We start from the raw sequence: 20,731 nt of genomic DNA on the forward strand, positions 1-20,731 counted from the left end.
TTCCAACTTTTGAAGTGCTGTTTCCTGCTGTAGAGTGACTGACTACTTGACAGAGACAGAAAACTAGCTCAACAACATGGCCAGACGCAAGCATGACTCTGAATATATTAAACTGTGTGGACCTTGAAGTGATGACTAGGAAAAATCTGGTCCCCTGTTGTAAACCCGCCTATGTAGATGCGTCTTACTATCTGAATAATGCCCCCTTTAAATAGCAGAAAAATACTGTGCCATTCTGACTTTAGACCAGGGTTTTGTTGATCAACGGCGCCATCACTTTCTGCTGCCTCAAAACAGCAATACGCCAACGATGTGCATGACCACACCTCATTTTAAGACGGCCATGGGCGCGCAGATGGGCACAAGTGCATTTGCAACTGACGAAACGTGGGTGCTTGGTGGCACGGTGGTGAAGTAGTTAGCATTGTCGCCTCACAGCAAGAAGGTTCCCTCACCATGGATTCGAACCCCAGAGTGGGAGAGCCCATCTGTGCCTGTATGCTCTCCCCATGTCAGCGTAGGTTTCCTCCGGGTACTCCAGCTTCCTCCCACAGTCCAAAGACACGCAGGTCAACTGGTGACTGTGTCCGCTATGTGTCAGCCCTGTGATAGTCTGGTGACCTGTCCAGGGTGTACCCTGCCTCTCACCCAGTGTCAGCTGAGATAGGCTCCAGTCGGAATTTTGTGTTTTCCTTTACATAACCATAAATTTGTACATAAAAATTCACCTGAATGCAGGGAATGAAGTGTCTGATGCTCAAAACTTCCAAAGCCTTGATCCTGACCACTGGCTGCTTTAGCTTTGTATATTTTTCACTAATGCAGAGCTGTTTTGGAGGGACTCTGGTGCGATGATCTGTCAGAGCTGTGGGGGTTTGCACTGAACTGGATTGCATTTTTCTTTTATGTAAAGTGTATGTTCAAGCTTCAACAAGGTGTTAAGTTGCTCTTTAAGTGATGACGCATGTTGTCATTTCATTGGTAACAAAAACAAAAAGCTCCAGGTTTGGTTTGGAAACAATCCTCCGTCTAAAATCTTTGTTCTGGTAAAAACTTAAACTTCTCTAGAACTACGAATCTTTAATAAATAGCCTACTTCTTCTAATAACTTTGTGTCTGAGCTTCAGGTGAACCCGTCTACATTTCTAAACCTCTGACTGGACGTGAGCTGGTCATGTGACTGCAGGTGATCGTCTTCTAGGAGGGCGGCGTTCTACCCAGACCCCGACCCCGTGCTGTTGTTATTGACTGTCTTGGGGCGCGCAGTGCAGGAACCTTTTCGTCCAATGGGAAGGAAGGGGCTGGACTCAGAGGTGATGACGATGCTCGGGATTCGACCAATCGCGCCTCTCATCACATGGCCCTCTGCGAAATCCGTCTGTGAGACAGAAACATGCAGTTACTGTCTCATCTTTGTGCTCACACAGCCCAATGCATACATGAATAAATCAGATGGACTCACATTTGGGATGCTGCCACGTTCACTGGCTCCTGCTATGGACACATCAGTGTCAAAGGACGTCTGGGAGAAAAACAGACAACTGGATGTAAGCCCATGATTGTTACACCATCCAGCTGTGATGGAGGTCTTCAACACCTCCTGTCACACTAAACTCCTAAATTAGATTTAATCACATGTATCAGCTGCAGCGAGGCGGCACTGATCATCAAACCCATCTCTAATCAATCACCCAAAATATTCATATCCCTTAAAAAAACAAACAAACAAAACCCACAAGTGACAGATTTCAGTCAGTGATTAAGATCAAAAGGAAAAGACGATTTTCTGGTCTGAGATAAAAAGTGCATCGAGCAGATGAAAGAGCCCAAAAAAAACCACACAGAGCAGCAGATTAACACAAACACTGGTGTTATGAAAGATGTTTTCAGAGCTGCTCTCACTAGAGACAATCTCAGCTGACCCCTAAAATGACCCAAAATACCTGTGACCCCCTCAGGTGACCCCCGCATGTCCTACTCCTCCCGACTGAATGTAACGTTAATAATCTACATGGTAAGTAAAAGTGGTGATCTGCTGTTTAATCCATCTGCATTTGGTTTCATGCTGCCTGAAGGTCGACCAGGACAAACTATAATTTAAAGGCTCAATGTGAAGAGATGTTAAGAAGTTAAAAATATTCTCTCTGCTCTTATCAATCATTAGTACAAATGACGAACACCTCTGTTTTTTTTCCGATAAAACATCAACAGGAAGCCTGTGGACATCTAAATTGAAGGAGAGAGGTTAACTACAACTCCCATGGTGCATTTCCCTGATAAATATTAGGGCCGTCAGCGTTATTGCTTTAATCACAATGCGATTAAGGTCCGATCATAACACGTTATATATTTTTAAATCTCATTTTTGTCCCTGCGACGCACCCTAGTGTGCTTGCTGCTGCAGTGATGGAAAATAAAACACCACTGCGCTTTCAAGTCAAAAGTAATCTGCACAAAACAATTAGTGTCTCTCAGAGTCGCTACTACTGTTGGTCAATGAAGAAGTAAGTCTGTATTGTTTAAGCAAGCCGGTGTCAGTAGAGTTTCTCCAGGAGTTGCAGTTTTATGTCCAATGCCGCAAACCCAGCTGACTCATTGTCTGACTGAGTGATCAGCGGTACTGCAAGTACGAGGTTTATATATTGCAAATAATTTCCTGTCACGCTATTTTGTATTTTGATTTCCTGATTTGTTTTTTCCTGATTTTGTTTATTTAATTTTACGGTGCTTTCACACCTGCCCCGTTTGGTTCAGTTCAATCAAACTCAAGTTCATTTGCCCCCTACGTGTGGTTCCTTTGGGCAGGTGTGAACACAGCAATCGCACTCAGGTGCGCACCAAAACAACCGGACCAAGACCTTCTTGAAGAGGTGGTCTCGGTTCAGTTACAAACGAACTCTGGTGCAGTTCAAATCAAAAGGAATCAAAGATGTATTTACCTTCTCGAAGATGCCAGAGTCGTGGCTCTTCATCTTGGACTTGAAGCTGGAGGAGGGTTTGAAGTCGGGGAGCTCAGCAGTGTCTCTGCTGATGTCACAGGAGACCTGGCGGCTGGCTGGTCTGGAGCCCATACTGGACAGGTCAGCCTCTGTGTCCGTCAGACCCTGCAGGGGAAAACACCACACACATTCTCATCTCCCGCTCTGTGTTTAACATCTCTATAAATATGATGTCACAGTTCCCGTGGATCTAAGCTCACCGATTCGCTGTCGGAGGCGGAGGAGAGGCGTGACTTGCCGTAGCTCTGCCGCCTCAGCTGGCTGCTGATGTCAGAGGTCTGGCTGGTCACAGTGGAGCGGCGCGTTGACATAAAGCTGCTGCTGGTTGAGCGGAGGTCACGAGGATGAACGCAGAGCAGCACGCCGAGACACGGGATGTACTTGGCTAACGCTATCCTGCACAGAGACAGAGAGGTAAAGAGTCTGAGTCCAGCTGCCTTCATCACTGGCCCAACAGTTCTCTCAGGATACATGAAGTTAACTGGTGACTCTAAATTGTCCGTAGGTGTGAATGTGAGTGTGAATGGTTGTCTGTCTCTATGTGTCAGCCCTGTGATAGTCTGGTGACCTGTCCAGGGTGTACCCTGCCTCTCACTAAGTGTCAGCTGGGATAGGCTCTTGCCTCTCTGCGACGCCCAAGAGGATAAGCAGTTACGGAAAATGAAGTAATGAATTATGAATAAAGCATTCCAAACAACCTCAAACTTTAACTTCTTATTTATTTATTTATTTATTTTTAATCTTCTTCTATTAGTATTATTATTAATTCTCTACTTTCCCTCCATCACAATGTTACATGACACTGACTGACATGTACAGTTATGTAAGCTGTTTTCCTTTTATCCTGCAGCTTTAAAATATCGTGTGTGTGTGTGTGTGTGTGTGTGTGTGTGTGAGATTAATTCTCTCCAGTTCACTTAACATTCAGGTTAATTGAGCAGCAGTTAGTTCAGCTGAGGTGTCAGAGCGCTCACAGCCGGTGGAGCTTTCTCTGATTGAATCAATTCACTTGGCTGCAGTCACATTAGCTGATGTCAAATTAAACAGAAGTCATCAGTCATCGGTGAAAGAAGCTGGAAGCTGAGCATCAGAATGTGAGCAGATTTCAATAGGACTGCACAGTAATGACTGTAACAAGCTGGACTTAACAGGCAACGTGTTGCTTTAGCAAAACTCTTCTTCAAACTTCACAGTAGAAACAGGAGGTTAGTTGGCAGTGAGCACTGTTCCTGAACATACTGTCTGACAGATCACAGTTTAAACCTGTTCAATCTAACCACTGAGTCGACTGCAGAGGGCCCAGAGAAAACACAAACTCATTATTTAGAGCCAGTTTACGCTGTTGTGGTTCAGTAATGATGAGTAATGAGGGTCACTTACACTTCTGTGGACTGGAAAATAAATTCATAATCAGAAAGTGCACACAGTATTCTCCTGTCATGCAACACTGGGTATGTTTACATGCACATTAATATTCCACTATTATTCTGAATTTGATACGGGTCATGTAAACAGTCCTGTTTGGATATTCAAAGTTAGGCCTTTTTCCAGATAAAGCATTTTTGGATTAAGACGTGGGATACGCTGTGTTATTCAGGGTTCTAAGAGTATTCTTTAGACATCTATACAGCGCATTCAGGATATGCGATTTAACTGGGGTGTTTAATGCAGTTTACGACACATGGCCTCTTGCCTGTTTACGGTTGGCTCTGTGCGTTGTCAACCAACACATTGTCACTCCGACCTCGACACATATCGACGTTTGGTCATGGAGTTTGCACATCCATGTACAACATTGTCACTTTTGGGAATAAATGAAAGTGTGAATCATTTATTTCTTCTTGTTTTGGGGCCCAAACTATTTCAAATATAAATAATTTATTTAGTGTCTGAACTGTAGTGTTTTTATCTGTTTTAATTATTTAAAGAAAGAAGAAACACATCACTATAACGGCTGATTCTAAACTTTTCAACAGTCCTGGTGAGTGTGTTACCTGTATTTTGGGTGTGTGATGGCGTAGATGATGGGGTTGTGGATGGCCGAGGCCTTGGCGATGACGGCGGGCACAGAGTTCATGTAGGGAGTCAACATGTCTGCATACCTGCGCAGAACACAACAAAAATACACAGTGAGGAATCACAGAGAACTTTGTACACTCAGCGCCTTGCTCATAGACTCGGACCACACACATTCTGAGTGGTCGGTTGAAGCTAATGTGTAGCACAATGTTTTTATTTGAAATACAGTTTCCTGCTGCTGAGTGAGTGCTCAGTGTCTGCTGGTGTTTGTTTTACCCGGCGAATGCGGTGAGAGCGACGGTGGAGTACGGCGACCAGGAGACGACGTAGAGCAGGATGACGATCAGAGCGATCTTCGCCATCTTCCACTCGTTCTGCAGCCGATGGAAGTTCTTCACAGAGTCTCGAGTGCTGCTGTGACTGTGAACGCTGCCGTTAACCTTCCCCACCGCCCTGAAACACACACACACAAACCTGGAGTACTATACCTGTGAGGACACCTGTGTTCATTTACTGTAGACTAACCCTAAACTAAGGCTCTGATTCAGAAGTAGAAATTATTTGTTTAAATGATTTTGATGTTTTCACCCACATTTTGAGTTCCCACACAGCTAAAAGCTTTTGGTATCGTGCTGCACATCAACACCCATCACTGTATTTCAGTCAGGAACACATAATAAATACAGTTATGATTAGCAATGATGACTCTGCTCTTAAGATGCTCCCTGACAATATTAAATGCTTTGCATTTCTGTTCTGTGTTGTTATCGACCTTTGACTCGAGGAAAGTGTGATTTTTTAATGACATTTTATTGACAAAAAGATTAATTGAGATTGGAAAATGTATCAATATTAGAAATAATTGTTAGCTGCAGCCCTAAAAGATACTGAATGTTGATTTATACTTCAAACCGTCAAACCGACATTGTACCTACGGCATAGCCAGGCCTGCACCTCCCCAGAAATATAACGACACATCACGGTGACGCAGACCTCCTGTCTATTTTTGTAAGCTGAAACCATTTCCCTCAGTGGAAACAAAGCTTTTATTTACTTTAATTTCACAGATAAGAAACAATAAATTATAAAGACAATAAAGCCTCCACAAAAATAGCATTTTAAGTCTTGTGTGTGATTTATCCTGGCTTCAAATGAGCAGAGGAAAAGATCGCTAGCCACTGGACTAATTTATTCAATGTAAAATGCCATAGGCTTGTGCTAATAATGTTAGCATGTTGTATTTGTGGGGAAAATGTGTCCAGATAAAGACAAGTGTTTGTATTTGTTTGGAATTGTCTCTATTACGCCATGATGAATGTGTGTTTAATGTGTGTTTTGAATCAACTAAACTTTACAGCACTTCCCAGAAACCTCCACCGCTGACTAGTGTTTTGAAGGTGTCACTGCAGAGTGACACAGACACACCACCACACAAGTATAAATGCTTACGGCGTAGACCATGTGCGTAGGCTTTGCGTAGAGCTGACACACCAGCATAAATCCACCTCAAGACTTTTTTTTAACAGCTTTAATTTGTGCAATAAAATGTTGAAAATATTTTGGGGTTAAAACTCACAGTCAGATAAAAGATCATTATCACAGAAAAGAAAAAAAAACAGTTTATTAGCTGTGTATTGCTGGAGCAAGGAATTGTTTTATCTTAATGGTCGAGGCCAGAGGTCAAAACAGCTGGGAACCATAAATATCACAGGACTCTTGCTGCAATGTTCTCGTGCTCAAGACCAGTCTCAAGACCACTTTTTGAAGGTCTCGGTCTCGTCTCAGACTCCACTGTGTTTTTACTCAGCTTTGTCTCAGTCTCAGAAAAACAGGACTTGGGATTTTATCTCACGACTAGTCAAGGAAACAATTGCAGGGATACTTGGTCTTGGTTTAGGCTGAAAATTGTTCAGACTTTTGTTTTTGTTTGCTCTGCAGTTTGGGGTTAAAAATCTTCCTTTAATAGCCTAATCGGTTTTTCAACAGTGATGGTGGAACACAGATTACATAAACCTTATTATGTTCTTTTATATTCTAAAAACAGAGAAACACAGGTAGAATCGGATGAAAAATCGGTCACACAAAAAACTAAAATTCTATTTTAAAATTCTGATTCGCAGCCTAAATATTCATAAACATTTTTACTAAAAACTGAGATGTGTGGAAACAAAGCAACTCATTTTACATATCCAGCATTAACCAACAAAAAGGGAACTAAAACACTCCAACACCAAACACACACACAGACTCACTGGTTGGTGTTGCGGATGGCGCGGAAGATGAAGACATAGCAGTAGATGATGATGAAGAGCGGCAGGAAGAAGACAAAGATGAAGAGCAGCATGGTGTACGCTCGCACCGACGGGGTGAAGGTCATGTAGTCCCACGTACAGGACGTCAGCAGGCCCTCGGGGACATAGGCACCTGATGGACGAGAGACAAGGACACAGACAGACAGAGTTTTAATGTCTCAATGTGCTTTCAATGAAGTTCAAGCTGGCATCCTCATACAAAAGTAATCCCTCTCAATCATCACTTACGACCCACTCTCAGTGTTGTTTTGTTCTGCATCTATGACGTGCACATCATGTGTTTCTTTTTGAGGTGAATATTAACCTGTTGTCTAAAAGATTTAATAACATGTGGTCTGTTGTATAATACTATAACTGAACCACACTGCCCTACTTTACTCTCTACTGCTGCTAAAATCAGCTCAGAGTTCATTAACGTGTCCCCCTAAAACAACAGCTGGCCCCAGTCTGGCCCCAGTCTGGCCCCAGTCTGGCCCCACTGAAACATCACTGCTTCCAGGGGAGTCTCTGTTTGCACAGGATAAAACAGTGTCCAGGGGGAACCTGCTAAATGATACTGTATATTAACAAAGCACCAGACTCCATTCAGACTCCATTCAGATTAAAGCCTGTTCATGTTTGAATCAGCTTCCACACTGAGGTCAGAAGCAGAAAAATGTTTTCTTTCATTTCATCTCTCCACATGAGAACACGCTGTCCCCATAAGTATAATAAAACACAGACGCATACATCACACACGGCTAAAAACACCCTGTACATTTCTGACACACTCAAACATTTTCCACCTGGAAAGTTTTTCCACGAGACGAAGATTTATGGGAGCTCTTCTGTTTCCATATATTTTAATTTACATAAAAGTAAAGTGAGATAGAGTCTGCGGAGGAGAATCAAAACCAGGTGAGAGGAAGAAGAAAAACACCACATGAAGGGAGCGTACGTGTGTGTGTGTGAACTTGAACTGAACTGATAATAAATGGGATTTGGGGAGTAAATGAACAATAAGTTTGATAAGATAGAAAGAGCTTTGAGGCAGAACAAAAGATTTATGTGCAGCAGATGGAAACAGGAGATTAATCCCTCACAACAGCGGAGGATGGTAGAGACAAGCAAAGGAAAACACAGAGGAGAGGAAAGGAGAATATACTTGTAAGTATAGGTTCATGTGTGCAGGATGCTTGCCTAGCATGTCCTGTGTTGGTTTGGGAGGGTGATTTTGCATGTCCTCAGAAATATATGCAAAGCATCTGCAAGTTCCTATACGCAGGGGCAGTGTGAGAATCAATATAGTCATGAAGTGCTTGATTTAGGGGCCTCTTATATTCAAACCCACATAAAAATATTACCCGGACTCTTCCTCTGCTGGTCTCCTGACCATCCCCACCTCACTCCTCTGGGTGCCAGGACTTTCAGCTGCACTTCTCAAACCCACCTGTTCAAGCAGGCCTATGCACTTTAACACTGACTGTACCCTCTGCCCCTCCCCTGGTGTAGTTAACAATCTTACTGTGTGTGTGCCCAATTCATGTCTCTTGTTCTGTATGTTATTTTATACTCTGTCAGGTGACCTTGGGTATCTTGAAAGGTTCCTCTACGCTGGTGCTGCTGTCGTCTTTCTGCTGCAATCTCAGAATAAAATAACAACGTAACCTCCTGCAGTGTCGTTGTCGGTCACCGGTGTTGGTATGTTTGTTGTTTACATCATGCAACTCCAGGTCTATACAGTCTGAGAACTCTGGTAACATGTGTGGTACAAAGTATGTTAACAATTTTGTTCATGACGCAGCTGGTTGTTTGATGCAAACTTGTGGTTTGAGGTAATCAGAGGTAAGGAAAGTAAAGGAGAGTAAAAGTAGAGGTGAGTAAAACTCTCCTTGTGTCAGTAGGGCGGGTTGATACGGACAAAAATTCATATCTTGGTATTTTCAGGATGACTGGAGATACGCAATATATATCTCAGTATTTCCTACGAAATGGGCGACATGTTCAGTTGCAAGTCAAAGCCACATTTGAGATGCCACAAGCACTTTTATAAAAACAGACAGATGAAAATAAAATGCAAAGACAGGTATTTTTTTCCCTGTTTGAAAATATACAGCTGCACAACATGTACATGAAAATGATATAAAATAAATAGCTGTACTGTACGTTAACTTTTTACACACAGCACTGGAGCTACAGAGGTTTAAAGGTTTGCAGCACAAAACATGACTATAAAAAGATCAAGTAGGTCTAAATCCACTGTAGTTTGAAGAGAGTCAAAAAGTCATTTTCCATCTGTTGGCCTTGTAAATCAATCTAGAGCTAGAAAATGATTTAAATCTTTTTATTTCTTTAGGCTGTTAATCTTATTTATGCACAGAGCATCAACAGAGAGGCCGAGAGAGGGAGGGAGCAAGACACACTTTGTCCATGTTATATATGTCCTGTATATGAAACGTCTGTGTTGTTGCTGCATTTTTGTTTAAAACAGATCTGTTGCCTGCATCCAGGCGCCGTCTCCATGTCATACAATAGACTACAACTACCAAGACGATGCAATATGATCCACCTGCCGTGTGCTACTGCGGTTATTTCATTCATTTCACAGACTGATTTAGCGTAGCGCTGCAACATATAGACCGATGTCACACTGTAGACTAATTAACAGACAGATTAAACAGAGGAGCAGCTCTGTGTCTCTCTGAGTGTTGATGGAGAACTTGTGAAGGATGGAGCTGTGTGGAGAGTGTGAGAGAGAACACTGGTGTGGCTTTTCAAAAGAATAGCGTTACGTAATGCAACTTGACCCGATATCGATATACACAGAATTGTTTAAATGTATATCTTGCTTGAAATTATATTGATATATTGCACATACTCGCTATATCGCCCAGCCCTAACTGTCAGACACAAAAACACATGACACTTGTGTGTGTGTGCTCACTCCAGCCGAAGAATGGCGGCAGACTCCATCCCAGAGAGTAGGCCCAGGCTGCCATGAGGATGAGGAGGGCCCTCTTCCGTGACAACACGCCGATGGAGGTCAGGGGCCGCGTGATGACAAAGTAGCGGTCGACGGCGATCACCGTCAGCGTGATCATGGAGCAGATTCCGAAGAGAGCGCCGCAGAAGGCGTACAGCTCGCAGCCTGAAAACACACATGTGAAAATTATCGTTATTTTGATTTAATAATGTTTACCAACCTTGAGACCAAGTTCAGAGACTTTGTTTCCTGCATTCAGGTGACTTTCAAAGAATGAAAATAACAAAATATTAGACAGAATTGCAACAGCATTTTTATGTTAAAGGTCCAGTGTGTAGGATTTAGGGAATATAACTTAATAAGTATGTTTTCTTTAATGTGTAATCACCTTAAATTTCTCTGCCCATGGTGTCTAGAAGACAGCTGGGTACTCCACCGTGACAGATGAGGACATGCTTAGTCCCCCAAACCCATTAGGCATCCTTTAAACCCCTGCTAGAGCGATACCGTCACAATCCCCAAACTGCAAAAATACATGGGGCATGGATGCGCTTTTCACATAGGTGGAGGTTTGTGTGTTATTTATCTGCTTCACAGGCTGTGACTCTACAGCAGGAGGTTTCTGCCAGCTTCACTGTGTGTGTATTGAGTTTTGCCAAATGATACTGCAGTTGGTTAGGCAGGGTTTGGAAGCATAGTCTATACTTACCGGAACTGAGGTAATTAACTGGATCGTTTAAACGACAGCATGCATTGAGTTGATCGATTGATCTTAATGTGAAATGTGAAAACACACACAAGGTTTCTCTGCTGCTTCTGGTACAAATTCTGGCAGGCAAATGTTGCTTCCATGGTCAGAGTAGCAGCTTCAGTTGATTACAATAAATGCGCTCTGTTGCAGGCATGCTGCTGTCCACCAGCAGCTGTGCACCCGACTCATGCGGGCCTGATGGGTGCTCTTCTCCAGCCCCACAGGGTCGGAGAGTGAGGTGGGAGCGCCAACAGGGAGGAAACCTTCCTTCAGAGTGGTACAGCTTATACATGCTGTACAGTGCCAAAAACAGGTTGTGATAACATCGAAAATTTGTAATAAATCGAGATAATATGGTTCAGCTGTGTGTAAAATGTGTTTCTGATAACGTGGAGTGAGAAATGTGCAGAAGAAAACTCTGCAGGAAGTTCAACATGACGGCTTAATGAGAGCGCTGAGTGCAGGAGATCACGCTGCCAGCAACACCTCTGTTCCTCACACTACTAAAACAACACACGGGAACAGTCGCATGTGATTAATATCAGATGGACTGACCCTTTAAACACAAACACACAAGTTAGGAAATGATTTAATATAAAATTTAAAACTTTGAAGTGCCAATGTATGGCTTACATTAATAATTAAATTAAATTAAATTAATAAAAAGCAATAAGTCAACACTTCCTTCTCCTCTCAGTCAAATTAAAATGACCTCGGAGCGCCTCTCTCTGGGGAGACGGAAGAGGATCGAGTGTTTTCTCTGAGCTTAAATTCACTGATTCACACTTTCATGGTGGGAAATGAAAAACTGATGTGAGAGGAGGGGAGTGAAGAGAGAGGAGATAAGGACCAGATCGTAACACATCTTTACCTCCTGCAGTAAAAATAAAAATACACCAAAGATAAGTGTGATCAACTGCAGCTGCTTCAAATTTCAGGCTCTACTGCAGCATCCTGTGTGTGTGTGTGTGTGTGTGTGTGTGTGTGTGTGCAGTCGGGTACCTTTCTCTCCAAAGATCCACCTCTTGTGCATGCTGGTGGTGAAGAAGATGGGCGCCTGGGTGACGCACATCAGGAGGTCTGTGATCGCCAAGTTAATGATGAACATGTTGGCCGGTGTCCGCAGGCTGCGACTCCTGCAACACACACACACACACACACACACACACACACACAGTTCACACACACACACACACACACACACACACACACAGTTAGTGGAGTCCATTAATTAATTAGTTGATTGACAGATAATTAATGTGAAACTATTTAGATGGTTGAAATCATTTTTCATGTAAAAACATTTCATGGTTCCAGCTAATTGGAAATCTCATCACATATTATTCTTGTACTCTTCATGAATCTTGCTTTGTTTTTTAATCTATGTATTTTTGTGTAAATGTATCATGATTTTTGGATGAACTGAAAATTATCTTTTGAAAAAATGTTTTAGAAGTAACTGTGATAATTAGTCGTGAGTGCTCATGTGATTCTGTTGAGAGAACCTGAAGAAGCCACTGGCTTCGCATTATTTGCTCCTAATAAAATCACAGTAATTCAGTTCAGTGTTCATTGGAAATTGACATTTTGACGTCATACTGTTACCCATGGCAACAACAACAAAAACAACTCAGTCATTTAGAATTTTACTAAAAGATGGAAATCAGCTGTTGATTTATATATATAGATCCCAGGGGACATTTTTTGTATTTGGGAGCTGTTTAAATGTGTAGTTAATGGTAGATTTTATTTGGTGCAACTATTAATATTATATATTGTTGGGCACTTTGTGCATGACACGTAAATAAAAATAATCAATCAATCAATCAAAAATATTGTTCACAAACTAAAGAAATGAGAGATCATTTTTTGTTTATTTTTTACTGAATATCTGAAGGCAAACTGTAAAACTAATTATATTTTCTAATTTGTCGTATCGTCATGAACATTGCAAAAATACCCTGAAACACGTGATATTATTTTAGGCCGAGGATGACAAGTCTCCTCCTGCTGTGGTAAGCAGGAAGTTGCTGTTAACTGGCTGAGTGAATCATGTGGTCTCTGACTGCAGCAGCAGGTGTCGGGACGCTCTGAAGTTCATGAGGTCTGTTTGAGGAGCCTGCATGGAAAAATCACTTAGTGCTGCTACGCTGCTAAAATGAACATTTAATCAATGCAGCACACATCACAGACAAGGTCTCTAATTTTAATGACACATCAATACCTGCCCCACAAATGGTCCGATCAATATGTGGATTGAAGTCATCTTAAGTGCTGAAGCTTCTACAAAAGACTCCAGAGAACTCAGAGAAATACATTTTCTGTAGCGATGGAAGACAAAAGGCACGTGTGTGTGTGTGGTTGATAAAAACCAGGCAGCCATGACTTGTTACTGAGACACAGACATTCTCTTCCTCTGCTACAGATTAAACCTCCAGGAGAATTTAAAGCCGCAGAGGTTTTCAGACCTCTGCGGCTTTAAATTCTCCACTCTGTCTGTTGCGTCTGTGTTTCCTCCACAGGTGAAGTCCAATTAGAGCCTGTTCCCAGTCCAGCTCAGTCCAGTTTGGTTCACATTTTTTCCATGTTAATTGTGAAAAGATGTAGATGGTACCGATAAAACTGCCTCCGTTTTTCGCCACCCCTCTGTTGAGGTACCCAGCTTAGTGATAATGTGCTAAAAGGTGGAGCTGTGAACACTGCAGTCCGTTGCCTGGTCAATAGAGGACGGTCACTCTGCTCAGGGCTGAGTTGAGCCTGATTTTGAAGCTTATGTAACCACTGTTATTTTGTTCAGAAAATGCTGGGGATAAACGAGGTGCAAACTTCCCTCTGCATCACTGGTGAAGAGGAAATACAGCGAGAGCCAGCAGGTTTTTAGAAAGTTGCAGAACGCCGCATTGCGAGTAGTTGCATGTTTAAACTCGTCTCGTCATGAATCTCTGGTCTGAACTGGGCTTTAGAGTACTGTCTGCAGTGGAAACATTAAACAGATCTACGGTACATGTCTATCGGAGTTACTTTTGTTTCTAAAGGTTCCACCTCTCCAGCTGTTTATAATGTTTATACATATGTACACTTTCACCTTCATCACAGGATTCGTAACACCACGTGCATATGCATGGTAGGAAGGTAAAATCTGAGCTGTGCACGTAACTCTCTGCTCTACATGAATCACATTTATTGTTAAATTGAGCTTTGATGTTGTAGTTTAACGATGACGTTGAAAGATTTTCGATCTAGTGACCCGCAGGTGGTCATTTGAGTGAGTCCCCAGTAATCCCTTTGCTCGGCCTGCTGCCCCCGCGACCTGCCCCCGGATAAGTGGATGAAAATGGATGGATAGATCCTAAAACATTAAAATTCTACTGTATATATGTGGTGGTTCAACATTTTGAGAAATTTGTGTATTCTCTTCCTTCTGCTTGTTGAGATTATGAACAAAACAGGATCTTGTCTTGCACAACGTATATGATATTTACAGTCAGTTCCACCGCCAGTGGAAATATTTTATCAACATGACACATCCCCTGGACAGTAAAACATCATCGGGTCATCGTCAATATGAGTCACTACAATATCTATCAGTGGCACAATCACGTTGTCACAGTGTGTAAGGCTTGGGTGGTTCCTGGCATATGTAGAAATCCAAACGGTATGATTTACAATACCGCCAAAAATACAGATGCTCATCTCTCTATTATCCTCATACAGGAACGGGAAGAGATAACACCACACGCAAATACCGTCATATATCATATACCCTGGTGAAATTCAAGGAAGCAATGATGGTATAAAAAAATAGCTACCGCCCAGGCCTACAATGTAGCAGTGTCAGAGAAAAACCAAGGTGTGTCTCCTGGACAGTAAAGCACTGTTGTCATCGACAAGAGTGAAGACAGCATCTGCTGTCACAGCGTTGTGTTATAACATTACAGGAAAGTCTGTGGTAATATCTTACATATTGCTGAATTCAGGTACATTTTATGAACCTATAAATACACAGTTATTGCCGACTGGCAGTCCCCAAGGACTTTCATGTTGCCCTGCTGCCTTTACAATGAAATGATGGCCTTCAGAAAGCTGGGGGATGATGGCATGCAAGCAGGTGTCAGATCTGTGCAAAGCACCAGAACAAAAACACCAACACATAACCGATGGTTACATAATAACATCAACATCACACCTTTCACTCTCAGTGGTTTCTGTTACGTGAGAAATACTTTTGAACACACAACGCCACTGTTTCAATTCAGATTTGCTCACAATGTAGTATTGGAGAAAATTATAGAGTACGCAATTATAAATTCCTGGGCGCATTGAAGGTAAATTTACTGCGCCTTTTTAGATTTTAATGCATCAAGAGCACAGGCCATGCAGCTAAAGCCAGAGCTGTCTTACGTTTTCAAAATGGAGTGACGGCTGTGAGATAGTTCAGGCAGCCAACTCGAGCTGCACTGATTCATACACACGTCATACATCACTCTCCATATGTCGTTGTACAAAACACACCCTCTCAATCTGGCCGTCTATTTAAGCTGCAAAATCTTCCCAGCGCTCCCTTTGCATTGTCAATGCCGCTGCTGCCCTGAATCAGTACTGCTGCTCACTCTTTCAGCACCACCCTACCAGGCCCTACCATTTACAACGTGAGTTGTCTGACTATGTTTTTGCAAAAGGCGTGAAATATTAAGAATTAAAATTCCGTTTCACGTGTGTTTCAGTATGTTTCTGACTTTCTGTTGTCACCTTGATGCAGCGTACGGATCAAACCATATTTGGGCACGGGAAGTTGTCCTACCTGCTGAAGGCGTATATAACCAGGAAGTTGCCGACCATGCCGGTGATGCCGATGGCGAGGATGACGGAGCCGATGGTGTAGTGGGCGTGATCAGGCACGTCCACCGTGGGATAGGGGTGCGGGACCTCGGGCGCCATCGCCACCTGAAGGACCAAACAGGAAATTATAAATGTGGAGATGTGACAGATGCACCCGTATCTTTCTCATCACCTCACTCAAAAATAGTAAAAGACAAACATTTCGATTTTTTGTTTATAGCCTTAGCATCCGCCTATACTGCCTGTGCCACTGGCCGACCCTGGTGTCCAGTTAGGAATCAGTGTAAGGCAAATACCTTGTCTATGAAAATCTACTTGGCAATAAATCTGATTATGATATTTATCAAAAATTCCTCCACGATAAAACCTCAAGGATCCACATGTATCTCTGAGACCTGAGAGAAGGTAAACCACCATGACACACACGACATGTGGGAGTGTAATCTGGAGTTATGTAATGAATTATCAGCAGTTCAGTCACTTTTCTCTTTTGTGTCTTCCAGAGGAAGAACCGAACCTTCCGCCTGCGAGGCCGATCATTGTTTTAAGGAATTTGCTGAGGTGACATGAAAGTATGAGGAGAGATTAAAAAGTCCTTCATATCAATGACATTATCGTTCCACACAGTTAAAATCCGTCACATCCTTAAACCTCCCTAATCACCAGCTACCAGCCTTAATTCCTTTTGAAAAGACTAATATCTCCACAAGTCCTGAGCATCACTGTTTCTAATTAACTCTTGGCTCCATCTCTCCATCGTGTCTCAGATCTCTTCATCCCGACTCCCCGTTGCCACGTTAACGGCATAAATTACTCCACCGCCAGCAGAAATATCAGGCACAGCTCATCAGAGCTGGAGGTCATTCAGAGCAGCAGCCTGATTAACTTGACTGAGAACTTCACTGGAGTTTTAATAAAAACATCTTAAAGTTCATCAGACCCTGGCATACCAGAGGACTCCCACTCCACATGTCCCCACATACCAGTAAACTTCCTGCACAGCAGTGGTGGAATGTAACTAAGTACATTTACTCAAGTACTTCAGTACAGTTTTGACATATTTTCATTTTCTGCTGCTTTGTGCTTCACCACATCTCAGGGGGAAATGTTTATTACTTACTTTGACGTTTTGAATGAATGCTTCTGTAACCAGAGACCCTACATGTTCTTACAGTCTGAGTCTGTTTCTGTTGCTGTTCAGTAAAGAGTCACCTGCAGAGACAGCTGTTTAAATCACACAACTATCCCACTGTGTTTTTGATTTATTACCATATATTTATTAATTAATCAGCACCCAGTGTGTCTGTGGGCAGCAGATTCCCCTCACTCGCAACCGTGGGCTGAGAAATAATAATTTTCAACCACTTATCCGAAGCCAGGTCGCGGGGGCAGCAGGCAGAGCAACGCTTTCCAGCTCCTCCTGGGGGACCCCGAGGTGTTCAAAGGCTAGATGAGATATGTAGTCTCTCAGGGTGTTCTGGCTCTGCCTCCAATGGGAGGCGCCAAGGTCCATGTCCCCGGAGCCAGTCTGCAACACCACCTGCACCTGGCCCTGATGCCAGTCCCTGCAGGTGGTGGGCCCACAGGGTGGCGGCTCCATGTTATTCATTCTGGCTGAGCTCGACCAGGCTATATACTCCAAGGCCTGGCCGCCAGACACTCACTGGCTGGCTCATACCGGGTGAGCTACACTGTCTCAGAATGTGCCGTTTCATCGTGCACTTCTTGAACCACTCTTAGTCTGGCCCCTCCTCTGGGACCACCCTACCAGGGGCTATTAGCCCCGGACAACGCAGCTCCCAGGATCACAGGGACACGCAAACCCCTCCACAACATTAAAGTGGCGATTCTTGGAGGGCAATCAATACACACAAACACTGATGATTTCCTCCTGTGGAGCTGACACAAAGACTATTTTTGTACAGTGACAGTCTGCTGTCAGTCAGCCTGGTGATGGCAGTTTGAGCTGCCTCTGTCCTCTCAGCTCGTCAGGACAGACGGCTGCTTCTGTGGTCAGAGACGGAGGTCAGTGTTTATCTAACACTGTAACAATAGCAATGCCACCAATCACACAAAATATGATGTTGTCCACAATATAACAAAATTCTCAAGCTGCGCGACATGAAAGAAAAGTGTTGTGTGACACGTTTTTCTATCAAACATACGTCAATTCTATCAAGCAGCACTCATCAAAATTGTCGTGTGCCTAAACATAAATTATTCACATAATTAACATAAATTCATTGTGCGTGCCAGCTGATGACATAAAACTGCATTACAACATTGAACGTCAGGAACAAAGATACTAATAATGACCTTGCTGGCTTTCTTCTGCATTACAGGACAGGTACCCACTTTCCTGTTGTACGGCCAAGAACAGATTCTTTTCTTCCTCTTTGACAGTTTTGTCAGTAATTTTGCTGATACACTGTGCTGATTATGATACATCACCACCGACTGCACTTAAAAATGACATAAATCCACAGAGTGTAACGCTTCTTAGTAAAGTGTTTTTCATGATGACATCTGTCAGAGTTTTGTCGAGAGCTGGTGGGGTGATATTTGACAGAAGCAGTCACCTTGTAATCCTCCATGCAGGAAAACCCTGATATAGATCAATATGTTAGCAGAGTAAAAATCTATGAAAGCTTTCTAAGGATTCTTCCTTTATACTCTCAGGTGTTACATAATGATTGATGCACGACCTTTTCCCATACCATATTATCCACGGAGAGATTCCAGTGTGATATTTAAAGACAAAAAACAGTTTTCACCTCAAACAACGATAAAATGTTACTGAAAATGTTTCAATAAATTCTGCAGAGTCCTGCATGTTTCCACTTTCACAAACCCACCCAGCTGCACAGCCCAGCATCAGGACCGACTCGTTACCTGCAATTATCTCAACATCAATTCTGGACACAACCTGACACACGTTTATATAAGACTTAACGCTTGATTAGTAGGGTAATCAGATCTGTTCTGAGCTGCTGCTGCTGCTGCTGCTGGGCTGTGAAGACAACAACTGTAGATGACATGCAAAGAAAGCAACCATCATATAAGGAGGGAAGGTGTCCACATACTTTTGGCCGTGTACGATCACTTCCCATATGTGAAAATATGAGATTTCCAAATACTTTTACTAACAAGTCCACATGAAATCACGTCACGTCAGCGTAAATGTTTCTAGGATTGCTGCAGTTTAAGCATGTTGTCATGGTTACAGTGAGACATGCAATTAAACTGGAGCCAGACCACTAAAACAGTGTCACACTCACACACACACACCACCCAGCCAATCAGATAGGAGCACACTGGAGCATGATGTTGATGCAGTGACCCATAAAACCAGAAGTCACATTCAGTGTGTTTCAGTTTAAATGTGCATGAAGTTTTTTTTATTTGTGCTCACAGCTGAGAACGAACATTCAGCATTAACGAAAGAAGAAGAGGCTGTGAAGGACGCGGCGACAGTGATGGAGTCAGACATGTTATGACAGCAGGAAACAAACAAACAAACATGTCGGCTCAAGGACACACATCCATCTGACTGACTGCAGCCTCACAGTGACAATCAGCAGCTTCACTAAACCAAAACTCTCACATCTCTTTGATTCAGCGTAAACTGTTTAGAAAATAATGCAGTTGCACTTTGTTATTTTAACCTCCTGACCCCTGATTTCACTTAGTTTTAGCTTGAACGCTAACCCTTTCAACATCTTCAAAGAGTACTTTAAAACCCCAGATTTCTGTTCTTACAGTTCGTGTCCTGATCAGGAGCTGTGGCCCAGAACAGAGAACATAATGTTTTGTACTTCAGAGCATCAAGTAGGGCTGCACTATATGCAAAATTAGAATTAGTGCCTCCGGGTTATATGCCTCTGCGAAACAGTCAAGTTACAGTTTGCAGTTTACATCCATGTCTGTGGATGCCTCACGCACATCTTTCCCCGAGCAGCACAGATCTACACGATGAGCACAGTTTCAAGATGAACACCCAAACACAGTGTCACCAATTCAGTATGCGACCAGATGTCATTGTCATCTCTGAGTTATGACGTTGAGTAATGCCAGAAAAGTGTTTCTGCAGAACATGATGATGTCACAGTGAAGCTGACCTTTGACTTTTTGGATAATAAATGTCGTAATTTTACCTATTTGACATTTGTGGTATATTTTATCATAATTAGTGTATGAATTCTTGAGCAATGGCCAAAAACCTGTTTTGTAAGGTTACAGTGACCTTTGACAACCAAATTCTACTCAGTTCATCCCTGACTCAAAGTGGACGTTTGTGCCAAATTTGGGGAAATTAACTCAAGGCCTTCTTGAGACATCACTTTCACAAGAGTGAGACGGACGCAGGGTCACATTGACCTTGACCTCTGACCACTAAAATCTAATCAGTTCATTGTTGAGTCCAAGTGAACGCTTGTGCCCAGTATGAAAAAATTCCTCAAGAAAGGGACATAGGTATAAAAATCATATTGCCATTATTTTGACTGATATAGTGACTGATATCACTTTTTACCCAGCCGTTGAATCACAGTAAGTGGAGGAAGGACAAATACCACGAAGACCAACCATCACATCTTACATGTACACGTATGGAGCAACAGTAATGGAGAAATCTGTTATTATACCGTACATGTATTAATATATGTTTCTGTTCATGAACCCACACAGACTGGCACGTCCGTCCTCTTTCCCTGTGTGCTTCAGCCTTCCCTTCATTTAGAGCAGGCCCTCTACCTTGTGCCGACATGTTTACTTTACCATGGATATTCCATATCATGGCAACCACATGGAACCAAAGCATCTCAGCACCTCTCAAGCGATCCCAGCTGCA

At 42.7% G+C, this 20,731-nt stretch overlaps 1 protein-coding gene across 1 annotated transcript in view; it reads right to left on the reverse strand.

Annotated features, from left to right (window-relative positions):
* Positions 1-312: 312 nt before the first annotated feature.
* The window catches only part of LOC126407281 (melanopsin-A-like), a 60,788-nt gene continuing 40,369 nt past the window's right edge, over positions 313-20,731 (reverse strand). The window contains exons 3-12 of the mRNA XM_050072101.1: positions 15,845-15,987; positions 12,046-12,179; positions 10,254-10,457; positions 7,271-7,442; positions 5,295-5,471; positions 4,994-5,101; positions 3,200-3,395; positions 2,940-3,104; positions 1,463-1,522; positions 313-1,378 (exon numbers count right to left, since the gene is read on the reverse strand). Of these exons, the coding sequence (XP_049928058.1) occupies positions 1,214-1,378; positions 1,463-1,522; positions 2,940-3,104; positions 3,200-3,395; positions 4,994-5,101; positions 5,295-5,471; positions 7,271-7,442; positions 10,254-10,457; positions 12,046-12,179; positions 15,845-15,987 (1,524 nt within the window). The 3' untranslated portion in view covers positions 313-1,213. The remainder of the gene's footprint in view (positions 1,379-1,462; positions 1,523-2,939; positions 3,105-3,199; positions 3,396-4,993; positions 5,102-5,294; positions 5,472-7,270; positions 7,443-10,253; positions 10,458-12,045; positions 12,180-15,844; positions 15,988-20,731) is intronic.

The sequence above is a fragment of the Epinephelus moara genome, chromosome 19 (genome assembly GCF_006386435.1).
Source record: "Epinephelus moara isolate mb chromosome 19, YSFRI_EMoa_1.0, whole genome shotgun sequence".
Taxonomy (NCBI): Eukaryota; Metazoa; Chordata; class Actinopteri; order Perciformes; family Serranidae; genus Epinephelus; species Epinephelus moara.